The following is a 14,138-nucleotide window of genomic DNA, read 5'->3' as shown; positions in this document are numbered from 1 at the left end:
GCAGGACGCAAGGACCAGCCCCGTGAGGACCGGGTGGATGGCCCCGTGCTGGGTGGTCCTGTGATCAGCAGTAACATCTGCACCGGCCCGCGCCCGCGCCTGCGCACAGGGAGCACCCCCTAAAGGGGCGGATGAAGCTGGTCTCGGAGGAGGCAGCTCGGGGCAGCGGCTCAGAGCACTGGCGCTGGAGTCACCAACAGGGGCTCAAACCCTAGTAGGTCTGCTCCCCGCTGCGGAGCCACCTTCCCTGCTGGGCCTCAGTGTCCCCTTTTATAAAGCGGGACCCCCACATGCCATGAGGACCCCCTGAGATGACGTGGAGGGCGCACAGAGCGAGGTGCCTGCTCCAGGTAAATGCTCGGTATGGGACAGCCACGTTTTAAAAATTCTTGCTACTGATCTGTCAGCCCAGTGGAGGACAGGACTCCGGAGGAGTGAAGGAGAAAAGGGGAAGCAGATCCAGGCTTCCTCGTGACCTGACCACACCTGGCACCCAAAGCAGCCAAAACCAAGCCCCGCGGTCTGGCGGGCCTTTCTGGAAGTCCCCGGCGAGAGGAGCCAGGAGCCAGGCCGCTGAGGGTGGGGGGAGGGACAGCATCCTGGGCCAGGGCGTGGCTCAGAGCTCCCCGCCCCCTGCAGACCCAGCAGGGGCTGGCAAGGGACCAGGCGGCTCTCAGCAGCAGCAGGTCTGCGGAGGAGTCAGACTTAGGGGCACCCAGCTGGGACTCAGGGCAGCTACTTACTGTCTGGTTCCTCGGGGGGTTGGAATCTGCAAAGACAAAAAAGGGACAAGTTCACCAAGGAGGGTCTGGCAGCCCTGGGCCCTGCCCGCCCCACACGTGGACAAAGGCCTCCCCTGGTTCTCCCGTGGGAGCTGATGCCCCATTGGGGCCTCTGTCTGGAGAGCAGAGGGCAGGTTTCAGGGTCCGTGCCTACTCCCAGGCCGGGCCACAGGGGCTCAGTGCCCAGTGCTCACTTCTCCGGGGCTGTCAGAGAGCAGGGGACTCATCTCTCCTCCGGCCCTCAGGCCCCTGGACCCCTCCCCAGTCCACCTGCCCCCCCCAACACACACACACACACACACACACACACACACACACACACACACAGTTCAGGGATGCATGCGCTCGGCTGGAGCCAAGGAGGCTCCCGCTGACTCAGAAATTGCCACCATCTTGTAGCACGCGGGGCCTGAAGAGCCCAGAGCTCCCCAGTCGCTGTGTGAAGCGCACGGAGGACCTCAAGGCAGGTGACAGAGGGGCTGGCGGCCCTGAGGACCCTCCTGAGTCGTGTGCCAGGCGAGCCTGAAGCCTGATGATCCTGGCGCTTTGGGCTCGGGCCCTCTGAGTGTGATTTTCTGTGAACTGTGCTTTTAAAAGCCCATGTGACCGCCTTCGAGGAGGACAGCTGCTCACCAGTCCTCCCCCTCCTGCAGCCACACCCTCGGTGGGCTCAGGAGGCGCTGACGCCATGACTGTTATGGCATGACCTTTATCCTCTCCTCCCACGCCCTATCCTCCACTCCAACTGTTTTCTCATATTGAGTCGGATGCCAGGTCATGACCAAGTGTAAGCCATGGCCAGGCATCTGGTCTGTCCTAGAGCAAACCGGCTCCCTGGCCCAGACCACGCTTCAGGGACGCACAGCCTTTTCGGAGTCCAGGAGGCCGCCTGCGGAGACTCGGGATCTGTTGCTGTCAGGTGTGCACACCTCACCGGAGAAATCAGCTGAGTCACCTCCAGAACATTCCCCCTGATTCCAGCAGCTCCGAGGAACCACCGGCCCCGAATCCCAGCTGGAAACTCACAGGAGGCCCAGCAACCACGGTAACAAGTGAGAGGGGCCAGCTGAGCCGTGTGGCCACGCGATGCCCATCAACAGGCAGAAAGAGCCTAACGGGGAGACAGACCAGAACAGCGATGAAAAGCAGCACATGTGCACAGGGACCCCGTCCTCGGTCCTGGATTTAACGAACGTGTCGCACTCACTGCCTCTGACAACTGCTGCTCCCAGCAGAGTGGTCCCCTGGGGAGGCCGGGCTCACGCCCACCGGCGGCCACTGTCCACTGCCCGAGCCAGCACTTGGCGCCCTCTCTGGCCGGAGGCACATTCTTTTAAATGATGTCAGTGACACTGAACCTCTCTCCTTGGAGAGTGATTCTGTGTTTTGCCAACTGTGCTTGGTGCCAAGTCACTGCGGGGGGAGGGAGGGGTGACACAGGAACAAGACAAAATAAATAAAAATGATAAAACTCAGTCTTGGAGGGGACGTCGGTAAACACGTCCCATGAACGTTTCCTGTGAATGTTTCTCGAGAGCCAGCTGGCCATGAAAGTCTCACACCCTTTGCCCCAGTAACCCCTCTTCGGGGCACACCCTCAGGAAATAACTGGAAAGATAAGAACCGACTCCTGGGAGCGGGCCAGATGCCACGGTCCTGGAGCGGCGGCCTCCTGGCAGTGAGACCCAGCACATGACGCCACCTCCCCCAGCCTCAGTCATTTTAGCTGCAAAATGGGGATGGACCGTGCCAACGTTGGAGGGTTTTTGTGAAGATTAAAGGAGATCTCGAAAGTGAAGGGGCCCGTGACCGATCACCCTGAGAGCATGTCCCCTTGATCTGATGTCATTAAATGACCCTGTCCCCGGTCCGTCCCCTACCCTAAACCTGTAACCCCAATCAAATCAGGACAGAAACACTTGGCAGGTTGCAATAGAAGGGCCTCCTACAACATAACGGAGCGGTCCTCCTCAACACTGCCAAGGTCATCGGAAACAACGGAGATCAGAAACATCGCAGCCCGGAGGAGCCTAAGGAGACCTGACCACTCAGCGTCACATGGTGTCCTGGGTGGGCTCCTGGGTCTGCCCAGCCGGCTCAGTGGTTGAGCATCGACCTATGAACCAGGAGGTCATGGTTCAATTCCCGGTCAAGGCATATGCCTGGGTTTTGGGCGCAATCTCCAGTGGGGGGCATGCAGGAGGCAGCTGATCAATGATTCTCTCTCATCATTGATGCTTCTATCTCTCTCTCCCTCTCCCTCCCTCTCTGAAATCAACAAAAATACATTTTAAAAAATAAATGTTAAAAAACTAAGGTGATGTGAATAGAGGATGGGCTTTACTGAACAGCCCTGTTTCGATGTTGCTTATTCACTAGACTGAACGAATCCTTCTAATGTCAGATGTTAATAACAGGAAACTGGGTGGGGGTACATGGGGACTCGCTATTATTGTCTCAGACTTTCTGTAAATCTCCTCTAAAAAATAACGTCTACTTAAAATACGTTGGCATTCAGCCCTAGCTGGTTTGGCTCACTGGATAGAGCGTCGGACTGCGGACTGAAAGGTCCCAGGTTCGATTCCGGTCAAGGGCATGTATCTTGGTTGCAGGCACATCCCCAGTAGGGGGTGTGCAGGAGGCAGCTGATCGATGCTTCTCTCTCATCTATGTTTCTAACTCTCTATCCGTCTCTCTTCCTCTCTGTAAAAAAATCAATAAAATATATTTTTTAAAATGCGTTGGCATTCAAAAGGGGAGGTGCCCAGGACATGGCCTGGCACCCAGCGGGCCTCAGGACGCTGGCACTCCATCACCACAGAGAGAAAGTCAGCATTTGATACTGAGTCTCGAGAGGAAGCACAAAAGGCGGAATCCAGCAGGCAGCTGATCGATGCTTCTCTCTCATCGATGTTTCTAACTCTCTATCCCTCTCCCTTCCTCTCAGTAAAAAATCAATAAAATATATTTTTAAAAATGTGTTGGCATTCAAAAGGGGAGGTGCCCAGGACACGGCCTGGCACCCAGCGGGCCCCAGGACGCTGGCACTCCATCACCACAGAGAGAAAGTCAGCATTTGACACTGAGTCTCGAGAGGAAGCACAAAAGGCGGAATCCAGCAGGTCCAACATCTGCCTCCCGCCGCGTTACAGCCCACGCGTGTACTTTGATAAAGACTCCGAACAAACTGTGCCAAGCAAAGAGGTCGGATTTCGTAAGAGCTTTTCCCCTAAAAACGTTGCTTCAGTCCGCTGCCTTCGTCGATTGGTTTCACTCCTTTTGGAATGCTGTGATCTTCCCATAACCGCGTCCAGCACCCCAGGACGTGAGTCCAGGGAAACTGGGCATCGGTGGCCCTGCTGCGACGGTGCCTGGTGTCCTGGGGCTGCCCTGCGGCCACCTCGCTGAGCACTGCATTCTGACTCCCAAGGCATCATCCCTTCCGTCCTCCTTACTCTCCCTTTCGGTCCCATCCCCTCTCCGGCCTGAGGTCCCAGCTGCTGTGGGAAGCAGAACAGCTCCAAGGAAAGGGTTTGGCCCAGAGGTTCAGCCAGGCTCGGGCATCGGCTCCCTGGGGAGCTGGCGGACTCCAGGGCAGGGCAGGAAAGTACAAGCTAAGCTGGGAAAACCTTTAAGAAGGGCTCCCGCCCTGGCCGGTTTGGCTCAGTGGGTAGAGCATCAGCCTGCGGAACTGAAGAGTCCCGGGTTCTATTCCAGTCAAGGGCACATACCCAGGTTGTGGGCTCGATCCCCGGGGGCACGCAGGAGGCAGCCAATCAATGATTCTCTCTCATCATTGATGTTTCTATCTCTCTCCCTCTCCCTTCCTCTCTAATCAATAAAAAATATTTTTTTAAAAAAGAAGGGCTCCCAACACACAAGGATGGGAACAAAAGGGCACAGGAGCCAGCCGGAAGCGGCCCCCCTTGGCCTAACCGGGGACAATTTGAACCTCAAACTAAATACCAATGGCAGCAGAATAAACTAGGCATGCACACGTCGGATAGAACCACACGAGTGAAGAAAAGGAAAAGTCTGACAGAGGAGCAGGTTATTCACAGCCTCCAAGTAGCGCCCCTCAAAGACGGAGCCATTACCACGGAGAAAAGAGCAGCTTCCGGTGGGGAAGCCTGGCAGACACCACCCTGGTCCTTTGATCAAGGGCTCAGTGTGACCCCCACCAGCCACGGGACCAAGCGCTCAGCGTCTCGACGGGGTTCTTCCCACCAAAGATGCACCACCTGGATCCGGTTGCAAGGACACACCAGGCAAAGCCGAGGTCAGGGTCACCTACAAAGCCACGGGTGGAACCCTCCCCAGTGTCCAGGTCAGGAAGGTGAAGGGCGAGACAGGCGCCGACCATAATCACCGAGACACGGCAGCCAAATGCAGCACGAGACTCTGAACGGAATGCTTTTGCTACAGGGGACATTGCTGGGGGGAATGGGGAAACCTGAATGGGGTCTGAGAACTCATTGGCGGTAACGCGTCAAGGCAGATCCTCTAGTTTAGATGGCTTTACTCCGTTTGTGTAAAAACATGGCTTACTCGTATGAAATACACACACACACACACACACACACACACGTGTCAGAGATGACGGGCCTTAAGGCGGTGACTTATATGGCCCAGGGAAAAGGAGTTCTTGGTACTGTACTTGTGACTTTCCTGCGAGTTCGAAATTATTTCCAAACGACGACACACAATTTTTTCCAAAGCAAACCTGCCTGAGTGAACTGAGAAAGTCATGACTTTCGTGTCCATCAAAATGAAGGAGGGAAAGAATTTTAACGGTGTTTCCCGACCAGGCGTGACCTCCCCCCAGGGGCCACCTGGCAGTGTCTGGTGACACGTTGGTGGTCACACTGGGAGGTGCTGCAGGTACCTGGTGGGTCTGGAGACCAAGGAACTGGCCAGCACCCTCCAATGCACCCGACAGCCCGGTCCCAAATGTCAATCGATGAGGGGGTGAGACCCTTTTTACAAAAGCCTCGCCACCAACAGTAACAGCGAGATCCCGGTCAGACTGCTTTTAACCACGTGGCCTTACACAAGCCCCCTCCTTCCTGTGCCTCTGTCCCTCCTCCGTGAAATGGAGTAACAGCAGTGGCTGCCTCGCAAGGGTGCTGAGAGGGGTCAAATGAGATGATATATGTGCTTTGCAAATGCCTGCCACCAAGGACACACGGCACAAAGTCAAGTCAATTCAAGAGCAGAGCTGATGGGGGAGCATTGAATGGGCACCTGCCCGGATCTCCAATGTGTTCCGTCAGGCCCCAGGCCCCCCCCCAGCCCTGCAGTTCCCAGAGGGGGTGGGCGGGGCGCACACTCCCTTCCTGCTAGCCTTCCGCCCCTTTGAGCAACTGACACAGGTCTCAAAGCCCAGGAGAGCGACGCAGCCTCCTTCATTCCCAGCACAGGGCCACTCGGAATCCCAGTGACACGATTGGAGTATATGAGTGAGCGAAGAAACGCATGAACGTTCCTCCACTGCTGCACACCGCAGCTCCCTCCACACGGAACGGGCATCGCCGGCTCAGTCCGGGCTCATCCTGTGCCCTGCGTGCTGACCCCGGCCCCCCCCCTCCCTTCCCTCTCAGCCTGCGGACCCCCAGGCACCCACCGAAGCCAGAGGGCCAGACCCGGCCACCCCTGAGTCTCAGGGCTCGGGGTTCCTTGTAGGTCTGGCTTCTTAAGGGAAGGTGCTTTTCTCTCTCTCTTTCTCTGTGTGTGACAAAACTGCTATCACAAAGGATCGAAGAAAAAAATAAACTGACGGCAATGGAAATTCTAATACTAGAAAAATGTCAAGAAAGCAAACCCGGGTTTCAATGAGACACTGAGCCTGACAGCTCATGGAAAAAGGCTTGAAACCATCAAAACACGAAAAACCCCTGCGGAGGGAACACTAGCACCTGCTTGTGAAACTCATCAAATTCAAAACAACCTCAGTGGACTGTTTTTCAAGCCCAAGTCAAAAGGGGGGCTACGGCAAGGCTCTCTAAGGGGCCTGGGGGGACGGGGCCAAGGGGGCCATGACTTGGCCTGGGGCCGACCACTGGGCTCTGGGTGAGCTGGGGCTGGACAAGGCTTGGGGGGTGGAAGGCAGAGGGAACAGCACCGGGCCGTCTACAGTCAGAGCAGCAACCTCAAGGACCAGCGCTGGAGCCGGAGCCCGAGGGGCACTTACGAGGAGGTGTGGTCCTAGGCCAGGTATCCGCCTCCTTAAGGGTCATCACCCATCTCCCCTGGGGCTCCTGGGAGACCCGCTAAGGGAGGGAGCCTGCCCTGCAACCAGAAGGGGTGCTCAGACCACTCATGTTCCCTGCTTCCCCTGTGGCCAGGGCCCAGCACGGAGTGTGCAGAAGACCATTGCCCTGCCCTGTAAGGGCTGCCCAGGAGAGGGGCCCTGGGCACAAGACCCCCACCAGGTGGGCGCTGGAAAAGCCTGCTGCCTGGGAGGGTGGGGAGGACCAGGGCTCCGGAAGGCTGCCTGGAGGAGTTGGCCTGGAGGCTGGGCAGGGATCAGAGACAAGGACCAGGGAAGGGTTCAGAACAACCGAGCAGTGAGGAAGGCCTGGGATTCCTGGTGAAGAACAAGGCCCGGGCACAGACAGGTCAGCAGACTGCAACCGCTGTTCACTGCGCACGACGCCCGCAGGCACTCTGCACATGCCCAGCTCCATCCACCCACACGCCCACCCTCAGACTAGGTCCCGCTGTCCCCATCGTACGGATGAGGGAACTGAGACACAGAGGAATTAAGTAACCTCCGGAGGTGTAGCTTGTAAGTGGCGGAACCAGGATTCCAGCCCTATCAGCCTGCCCTGCTGACCCCTATGGCCCTCGGCTGCCAGAGGAGGGGAGGGGGGGATGGGAGAGAGGAAAGAATAGGGAGGCTGGGAAAGAAGAGAGGAGGGAGGGCATTCAGGAATGCCTCTCCTGGGGGCACCGTGCAGAAAGGAATGAAAGGCTTAGCGGGCCGACTGGTGTGGCTCAGTGGTTGAGCATTGACCTATGAACGAGGAGGTCACGGTTCAATTCCCAGTCAGGGCACATGCCCAGGTTGCAGGCTTAATCCCCAGTGTGGGGCGTGCAGGAGGCAGCTGATCAATGAGTCTCTCTCATCATTGATGTGTGTGTCTCTCTCTCCCTCTCCCTTCCTCTCTGAAATCAATAAAATATATATTTAAAAAAGAAAGAAAGCCTTAGCCGCACACAAAGAAAGCTTCCTGCCAGCCCGCCGTGCAATCACCGCGCAGGACGTGGCACAGCTTCCGCCACATTGTCTTCCCATCGCAGATGAGGTCATAGAAGAGGAGCAGCTTGTGGGAAGCCATCAAGAGGGAGCCCCACGCCCAGGGCCCAGCCTGATGTGTGTCCCTGCGGCTCAAGCAGCCCCTCCCGACCCCTGACCACTTACCCGCAGCCTCGGGCTTGGGCCGGAAGGTCTGGACCGGGTAGCACAGGTGGAGCTCTGGAATGACATCAGGAGGGGACTGGAGAAGCCAGCCTCCGAGAGCCTCGGTGGGCAGGGCAGGGCAGGGCAGGGGCCCGGCTAGCACAGAGCACCCGCCTCCCCAGGCCCCGCGGACACATCACTCACTCTGCTGCATCCACTTCCAGCAGGCCCTGCGGTGGCACAGGAGGAAGGAGCCGGCGCAGACGGCCGCCGCCAGCAGCGCCAGCAGCCAGAGGAGCACGGGGCCTACAACACAGAGGTGGACCTGCACTGTCCGCCCAGAGTCCACTTCACAGGCCGAGCTGGCGGCCCTGCTGCCCCACACGGGACCGCCCTGCTGTCTCCACGGGGCGGCCAGGACTGAAACCAGACACGGTACCTGGTCCAGCCCTCACCCACCTGCCGCCCTCACCTGCTCCAGGAAGCCGGTCAGGGTGGATTAATAGTGGGGAAAAGAGCAAACCATTTCTAGAGGGTGGGCAACGGAGGAGTCAGGGGACCAGAAGGCAGAACGAAAGGACAAAGCGAGGGGCCTGCGGAGGAGGCGTGTGCCGGGCGTCCCCTCTGGATGGGAAGCTCCATGAGGCACACTCAGCCCTACGCCGCAGGTGCCATTACAAACAAGGGAAACTGAGGCTCTCAAAGGTGAAGTCAAGGTCACCCTGAGGGTAAATGGTAGAATCTCAGCTCCAGCCAGGCCAGGGGGATTCCAGTGCCCACGCGCCGAACCGCTATCTGGGTATATGTCTTTACATCCTAGTATTTAACTTGCCTCCTTGCTTCTTTTGTCGCTTACAAAGGTCGTGTAACTAGTTACTGCTTTTCGTGCATGTTTAGATGCTAAAAAAAAAGTGGTTTGTGCCCATAAATGCTTCTCAAAGTTTAACGTGCAGAGTGCAGAGGACCCTCCGGGGGACCGTGGTAAAAAGCGGATTCGGATTCTGTAGGGCTGGGTGGGGCCATCGTTTGTTTTTCTAACAAGTTGCTGATGCTGTGAGTTCAGGGACCAGGCTGAGAACCGCTGGCCTGAGGACCACCGCCTCCCGGTGTGCAATGCTGGAACTGCAAGTCCTAGAATGCATTGCACTTAGAGCAAATGTCTGCAAGGGAAGGTCTGGACCGGGTAGCTACATACTCCCCCGCATGGTGCATGGTATTACAGCTCTACACGGGAGAAAACGGGGGCTCAAGGGCATTAAGCAACTAGTCCAGGTCATAAAATCCTTCACCAAATACTTCCTGAGTAGCAATTATGGGCCAAGGGGAGGAAGCTGTGAATGAAATCCCTACTCACAAGAATTAAGTGGTAGCAAGTGGCAGACCCGCAGCCCAGGAAGCTGGAAACCCGGGGTCCGCCTTGGCCCCCCTACCCAGTGGATACTACAGACCGGGGAGAACCCCCCTCCTTCCGCCCGCCTGGGAGGAAGGCCCTGCCTCCTGGGGGTGATCATTACCTGAAACCAGGATGGGTCTCCTCGCGGAGGAGAAAGAGACGGGAGCACTTGTTGAGAGGGAGGCGTCTCCTCCATGCCCCTTCCCGGCCAGGGAGATCCGGGAGGCGCTGGTGCTGCGGGCAGAGAAGCCAGAGGTGAGGCTGAGGACGCAGCCGGAAGAGGGGGTTGCTCAGGAATGCTTCCCTTTCCCCAGATACCATCCCCAGGCAGGGGCTGCACTTCCAGGCTTTCTGGCTTGGTGCCAGCGCAGAGCTGGGCACACGTTCTCCAAAGTGACTTTGGGGCTTGGCACAGAGCTCCAGCCTGGACCCCACCTCCCCGTCCAGTCCAGTTCCCCAGAAGGAGCCACAGAGTCACCTGGCCGGCAGCTCGCCGTCCTCTGGGTTGGTGCTGCGGTTAAGGTGGGTCCCCAGGTGAGGCGGCTCGTAGGTGGTGTCCCTCTCAGCTTTGCCTGCAAAGAGTGGTCTTCAGAGTCAGTGCCAGGAGCTTACCCAGCAGGGACTGGTGGCCTCCAGGAGACCGCACGGGAGGCCCCAAGGACATTGCAGGTGGGCAGGTTTGTGTCCTGGCTCTGCCTCCTCCCTTCGCCTGCCCACCCCGCCCTCCTTCTTTCCTTCCATGCAACAGTTCTTTATTGAGCACCTACTATGACTCGGGGTGCGGGAAGCCATCCATTGTCAAACACTATCATGAAAGCGCAACAAGGAACTCGGAAAGCTGATGAACCTTGAGCTTTAGCAAGGGCTAAAGCTATGCACCGATTGTTCTGTCGAGATATTGGTGGGTTGAAGCAATTTCCTGACCTAATAGCCTTTAAGTAAATCTTTACTAATATTTACTGACCTTTGAGATAGTCTGTCTGCTACCGGATTGCTGTGCCTGAGGGCAAGATGTGTATCTAAAATTGAATAAAAGCTAACAGGTCCAGGGCTTCAGGGAGCTTTTCCTCTAGAGCAGTGGTTCTCAACCTTCCTAATGCCGCGACCCTTTAATACAGTTCCTCATGTTGTGGTGACCCCCAATTTCATTGTTACAAATTGAACATAATTAAAGCATAGTGATTAATCACAAAAACAATATGTAACTATGTATGTTTTCTGATGGTCTTAGGCGGCCCCTGTGAAAGGGTCGTTTGACCCCCAAAGGGGTCGCGACCCACAGGTTGAGAACCGCTGCTCTAGAGGGCAGTTTCCACCTGGCTCCCCCATGGTTTCTACATTCATATCTCTTGTCTAGTGTTTTCATGTGTGCGTCAGCCCCTTCTCCAGATCCTGAACGCTTGCCGTGCTGGATGTGGCACCAGGGACTGTGCTGGGAGCTGGGAAAGAGCAATGAGTAAAATACACACGATCCCACCCTCGGGGGCTCACGGGCTGTGAGTGTGATTCAGGTGTCACACAGAGTATGACACCTACAGCAAGGGACTCAACCCCTCCTGAACGGGGAGGCTTCCCCAAGGAGGGGATTGCTGGGATGTATGGGGGTGAGTCTGTATTGGTGAATGTCTGCATGGGGGTATCGGTAGAGGACACAGAAGGTGGGAGGCCCAGGGTGGGAGAGAGGAGGGCACAGCGGAGAGGCTGGTGGGGGGCCAGAGAGGCTGGGGGTGGCCACAGCAATACAGTCAGGTCTCGTGCACACCCTTGTTCACAGAGCATTCTTCACAGCAGTCAAAGAAGTGGGAACAGCTTAGATGTCCCTCAACTGGTAAATGGGTCAACAAAATGTAGTATATCCGTTCACTGGAATCTTGTTTGGCAATAAAAGGAACAAAGCACCCTGGCCAGTGTGCTCGGTGGTTAGAGTGTTGGCCCACCCATCAAGGTTCATTTCCTGGTCAAGGGCACGTACCTGGGTTGCAAGTTTGATCCCCAGCCCCGGTTTGAGGCATGTGTGGGAGACAACCACTCAATGTGTCTCTCTCACCAATGTTTCTCTATCCCCCTTCCTCCCTCCCTTCCACTCTCTCTAAAAATCAATGGAAAAATATCCTCGGGTGAGGATTAACAAAAATAAAAATAGAAGGAACAAAGTATTAACACATGCGACAGCATGGACGAACCCCACGTGTGTCATGTCCAGTGAAAGAAGCTGACACAGAAGAACACATTCTGGAAATGTCCCTAAGGGTCTAACCTAGAGGGACAGGAAGTAGATTAGTGGGTCTCCGAGCTGGGGATGGAGGGAGGGGTGGGGTGGCTATTAATGGGCACAAGGTTTCTTAGATCATGGTGTTAACCTGAAAGTAAAAGGCCAAAGTGAGAGGCAACAAGGGTTTATTTGAGGTTAAAAAAAAAAAAAATAGCTATTTGGGAAGCCCTGATTCAGACAGAAACCCAAATGGTGTTCTGATTAGGAAGCAAAGGCGGGGGTGGTTACGAGAAAGGGAAGGGGGGCGGTTACATCAGCAGAAGGAATATTACGTCAATAGAATATCAATCACATCAACAAAGGGGAGGCATTGCTATCGGTGCAGATAAAACAGCTCCGTGTGGTCAGTCCTAAAGGATGGCTTTCCTTTGTGGCCCTATAGTCATCTGCCCGGTATTCCTCATATCTGCTTTCTTGTTATCTCTGCAAACAGTTCTTCGGAACACGAGGTTGCTTAGGCCCAGTCCAAAGGCTCATTTGCCCAGTTCTAACATTCTGAAGGTTTGAGGCATATGGCACGGCTCTGACACCACTTTAAAGTGGCTCTGTTTATAGTTCCTAAATTTTTTAAGTGGTGATAGTTTCATAATTTTGTAGGTTTCTTTTTAAAAAAATATTTTTTTTTCTTTATTTCAGAGAGGAAGGGAGAGGGAGAGAGAGATAGAAACATCGATAATGAGAGAATCAATGATCAGCTGCCTCCTGCATGCCTCACACTGGGGATCAAGCCCATAACCCCGGCATGTGCCCTGACTGAGAATTGACCTCCTGGTTCATAGGTCAATGCTCAACCACTGAGTCATGCTGATGGGGCTGTAAGTTTTTTAAAAATCATAGAATTGTACACTTAAAGTGAATAGATTTTATGGCATAGGAATTATATCTCAATAAAGCTGTTTTTAAAAATCAAGTCTTAAATGGAGACATCTGTAATAGTGTCAACAATAAAAATTTAAAAAAAGATAAGTAAAAATAAAGTCTTTCTCCCCAAAGCAATGATTTTTTTAAAATAGGTTTTTATTGATTTCAGAGAGGAAGGGAGAGGGAGAGAGAGATAGAAACATTAATGGTGAGAATTATTGATTAGCTGCCTCCTGCATGCCTCACACTGGGGATGGAGCCTGCCACCCAGGCATGTGCCCTGACCAGGAATCGAACCGTGACCTCTTGGTCCATTGGTTGATGCTCCACCACTGAGCCACGCCAGCTGGGCCAAACCAATGATTTTAATTAATGATGGGATCAGTGTAGGTCCAACTCCCCACCCTGCCCCACATCAAGACCCTTCTCTACATGACTCTGCACTACCTGGGAAGTCATATTTTTTAGATATGTCTCCTTAGGTAAGGAAAACAAAAGAAAAAATAAACAAATAGGACTGCATCAGAATAAAAAGCTTTTGTGCAGAGAAGGAAACCATCAACAACAACAAAACCCAACCTACTGAATGGGAGAAGACATTCACCAACGATACATCCAACAAGGGGTTAATATCCAAAATATATAAGGAACTCATATACCTTAACACCTAAAAGACAAACAACCCGATGAAAAAATGGACAGAGGACCTGAATAGACATTTCTCCAAAGAGGACATACAGATGGCCAACAGACATATGAAAAGACTCTCAACATCATTAATCAGGGAAATGCAAATTAAATTACAGTGAGATGCCACCTCACACCTATCAGATGGCTATCATCAATAAATCAACAAACAAGTGTTGATGAAGAAGCAGAGAAAAGGGAACTCTTATGCACTGCTGGTGGGATTATAAATTGACGCAGACACTATGGAAAACCATATGGAGGTGCTTCCAAAAAAGAAAAACAGAACTATCATATTATCCAGCAACACCACTTCTGGGTGTTGACCCAAAGAAACCCAAAACACTAATTCAAAAACACATATGCACCCCTATGTTCATTGCAGCAGTATTTACAATAGCCAAGCCATGGAAGCAATCTGTGTCCATCTATACTAATAATAGAGGAATATGCAAATTGTCCAGGATGAGTCACAGTAACAGTAACGACCGTACAGCAGGCTGCGTGGGGTGACAAGGCCGGCAAAGGGGGTTAGTGAGGGACGACCAAACAACTAAACAGCAGGCTGTGTGGGGCAGTTGGGGGCAACCAGGCCAACAGGGGAGGCAGGGGCAATCAGGCCAGTAGGAAGAGGCAGTTAGGGGTGACCAGGCTGGTGGGGGGGCAGTTAGGGGCAACCAGGCCAGCAGGGGCAGTTGGTTGGGGGCAACCAGGCCAGCAGGGAGGGCAGTAAGGGGAGAC

General features: G+C 54.5%; 1 protein-coding gene across 1 annotated transcript in view; it reads right to left on the bottom strand.

The window, feature by feature from the left end:
- The window catches only part of TNFRSF8 (tumor necrosis factor receptor superfamily, member 8), a 44,790-nt gene that overhangs the window by 8,254 nt on the left and 22,398 nt on the right, over positions 1-14,138 (bottom strand). Inside the window, exons 7-11 of the mRNA XM_014545456.1 lie at positions 10,056-10,149; positions 9,699-9,811; positions 8,389-8,490; positions 8,206-8,259; positions 744-769 (exon numbers count right to left, since the gene is read on the bottom strand). Of these exons, the coding sequence (XP_014400942.1) occupies positions 744-769; positions 8,206-8,259; positions 8,389-8,490; positions 9,699-9,811; positions 10,056-10,149 (389 nt within the window). The remainder of the gene's footprint in view (positions 1-743; positions 770-8,205; positions 8,260-8,388; positions 8,491-9,698; positions 9,812-10,055; positions 10,150-14,138) is intronic.

The sequence above is a fragment of the Myotis brandtii genome, unplaced genomic scaffold, assembly GCF_000412655.1.
Source record: "Myotis brandtii unplaced genomic scaffold, ASM41265v1 scaffold410, whole genome shotgun sequence".
NCBI classification, from domain to species: Eukaryota; Metazoa; Chordata; class Mammalia; order Chiroptera; family Vespertilionidae; genus Myotis; species Myotis brandtii.
The sequence above is the reverse complement of the archived record's forward strand: the minus strand, read 5'-3'. Positions and strand labels throughout refer to the sequence as shown.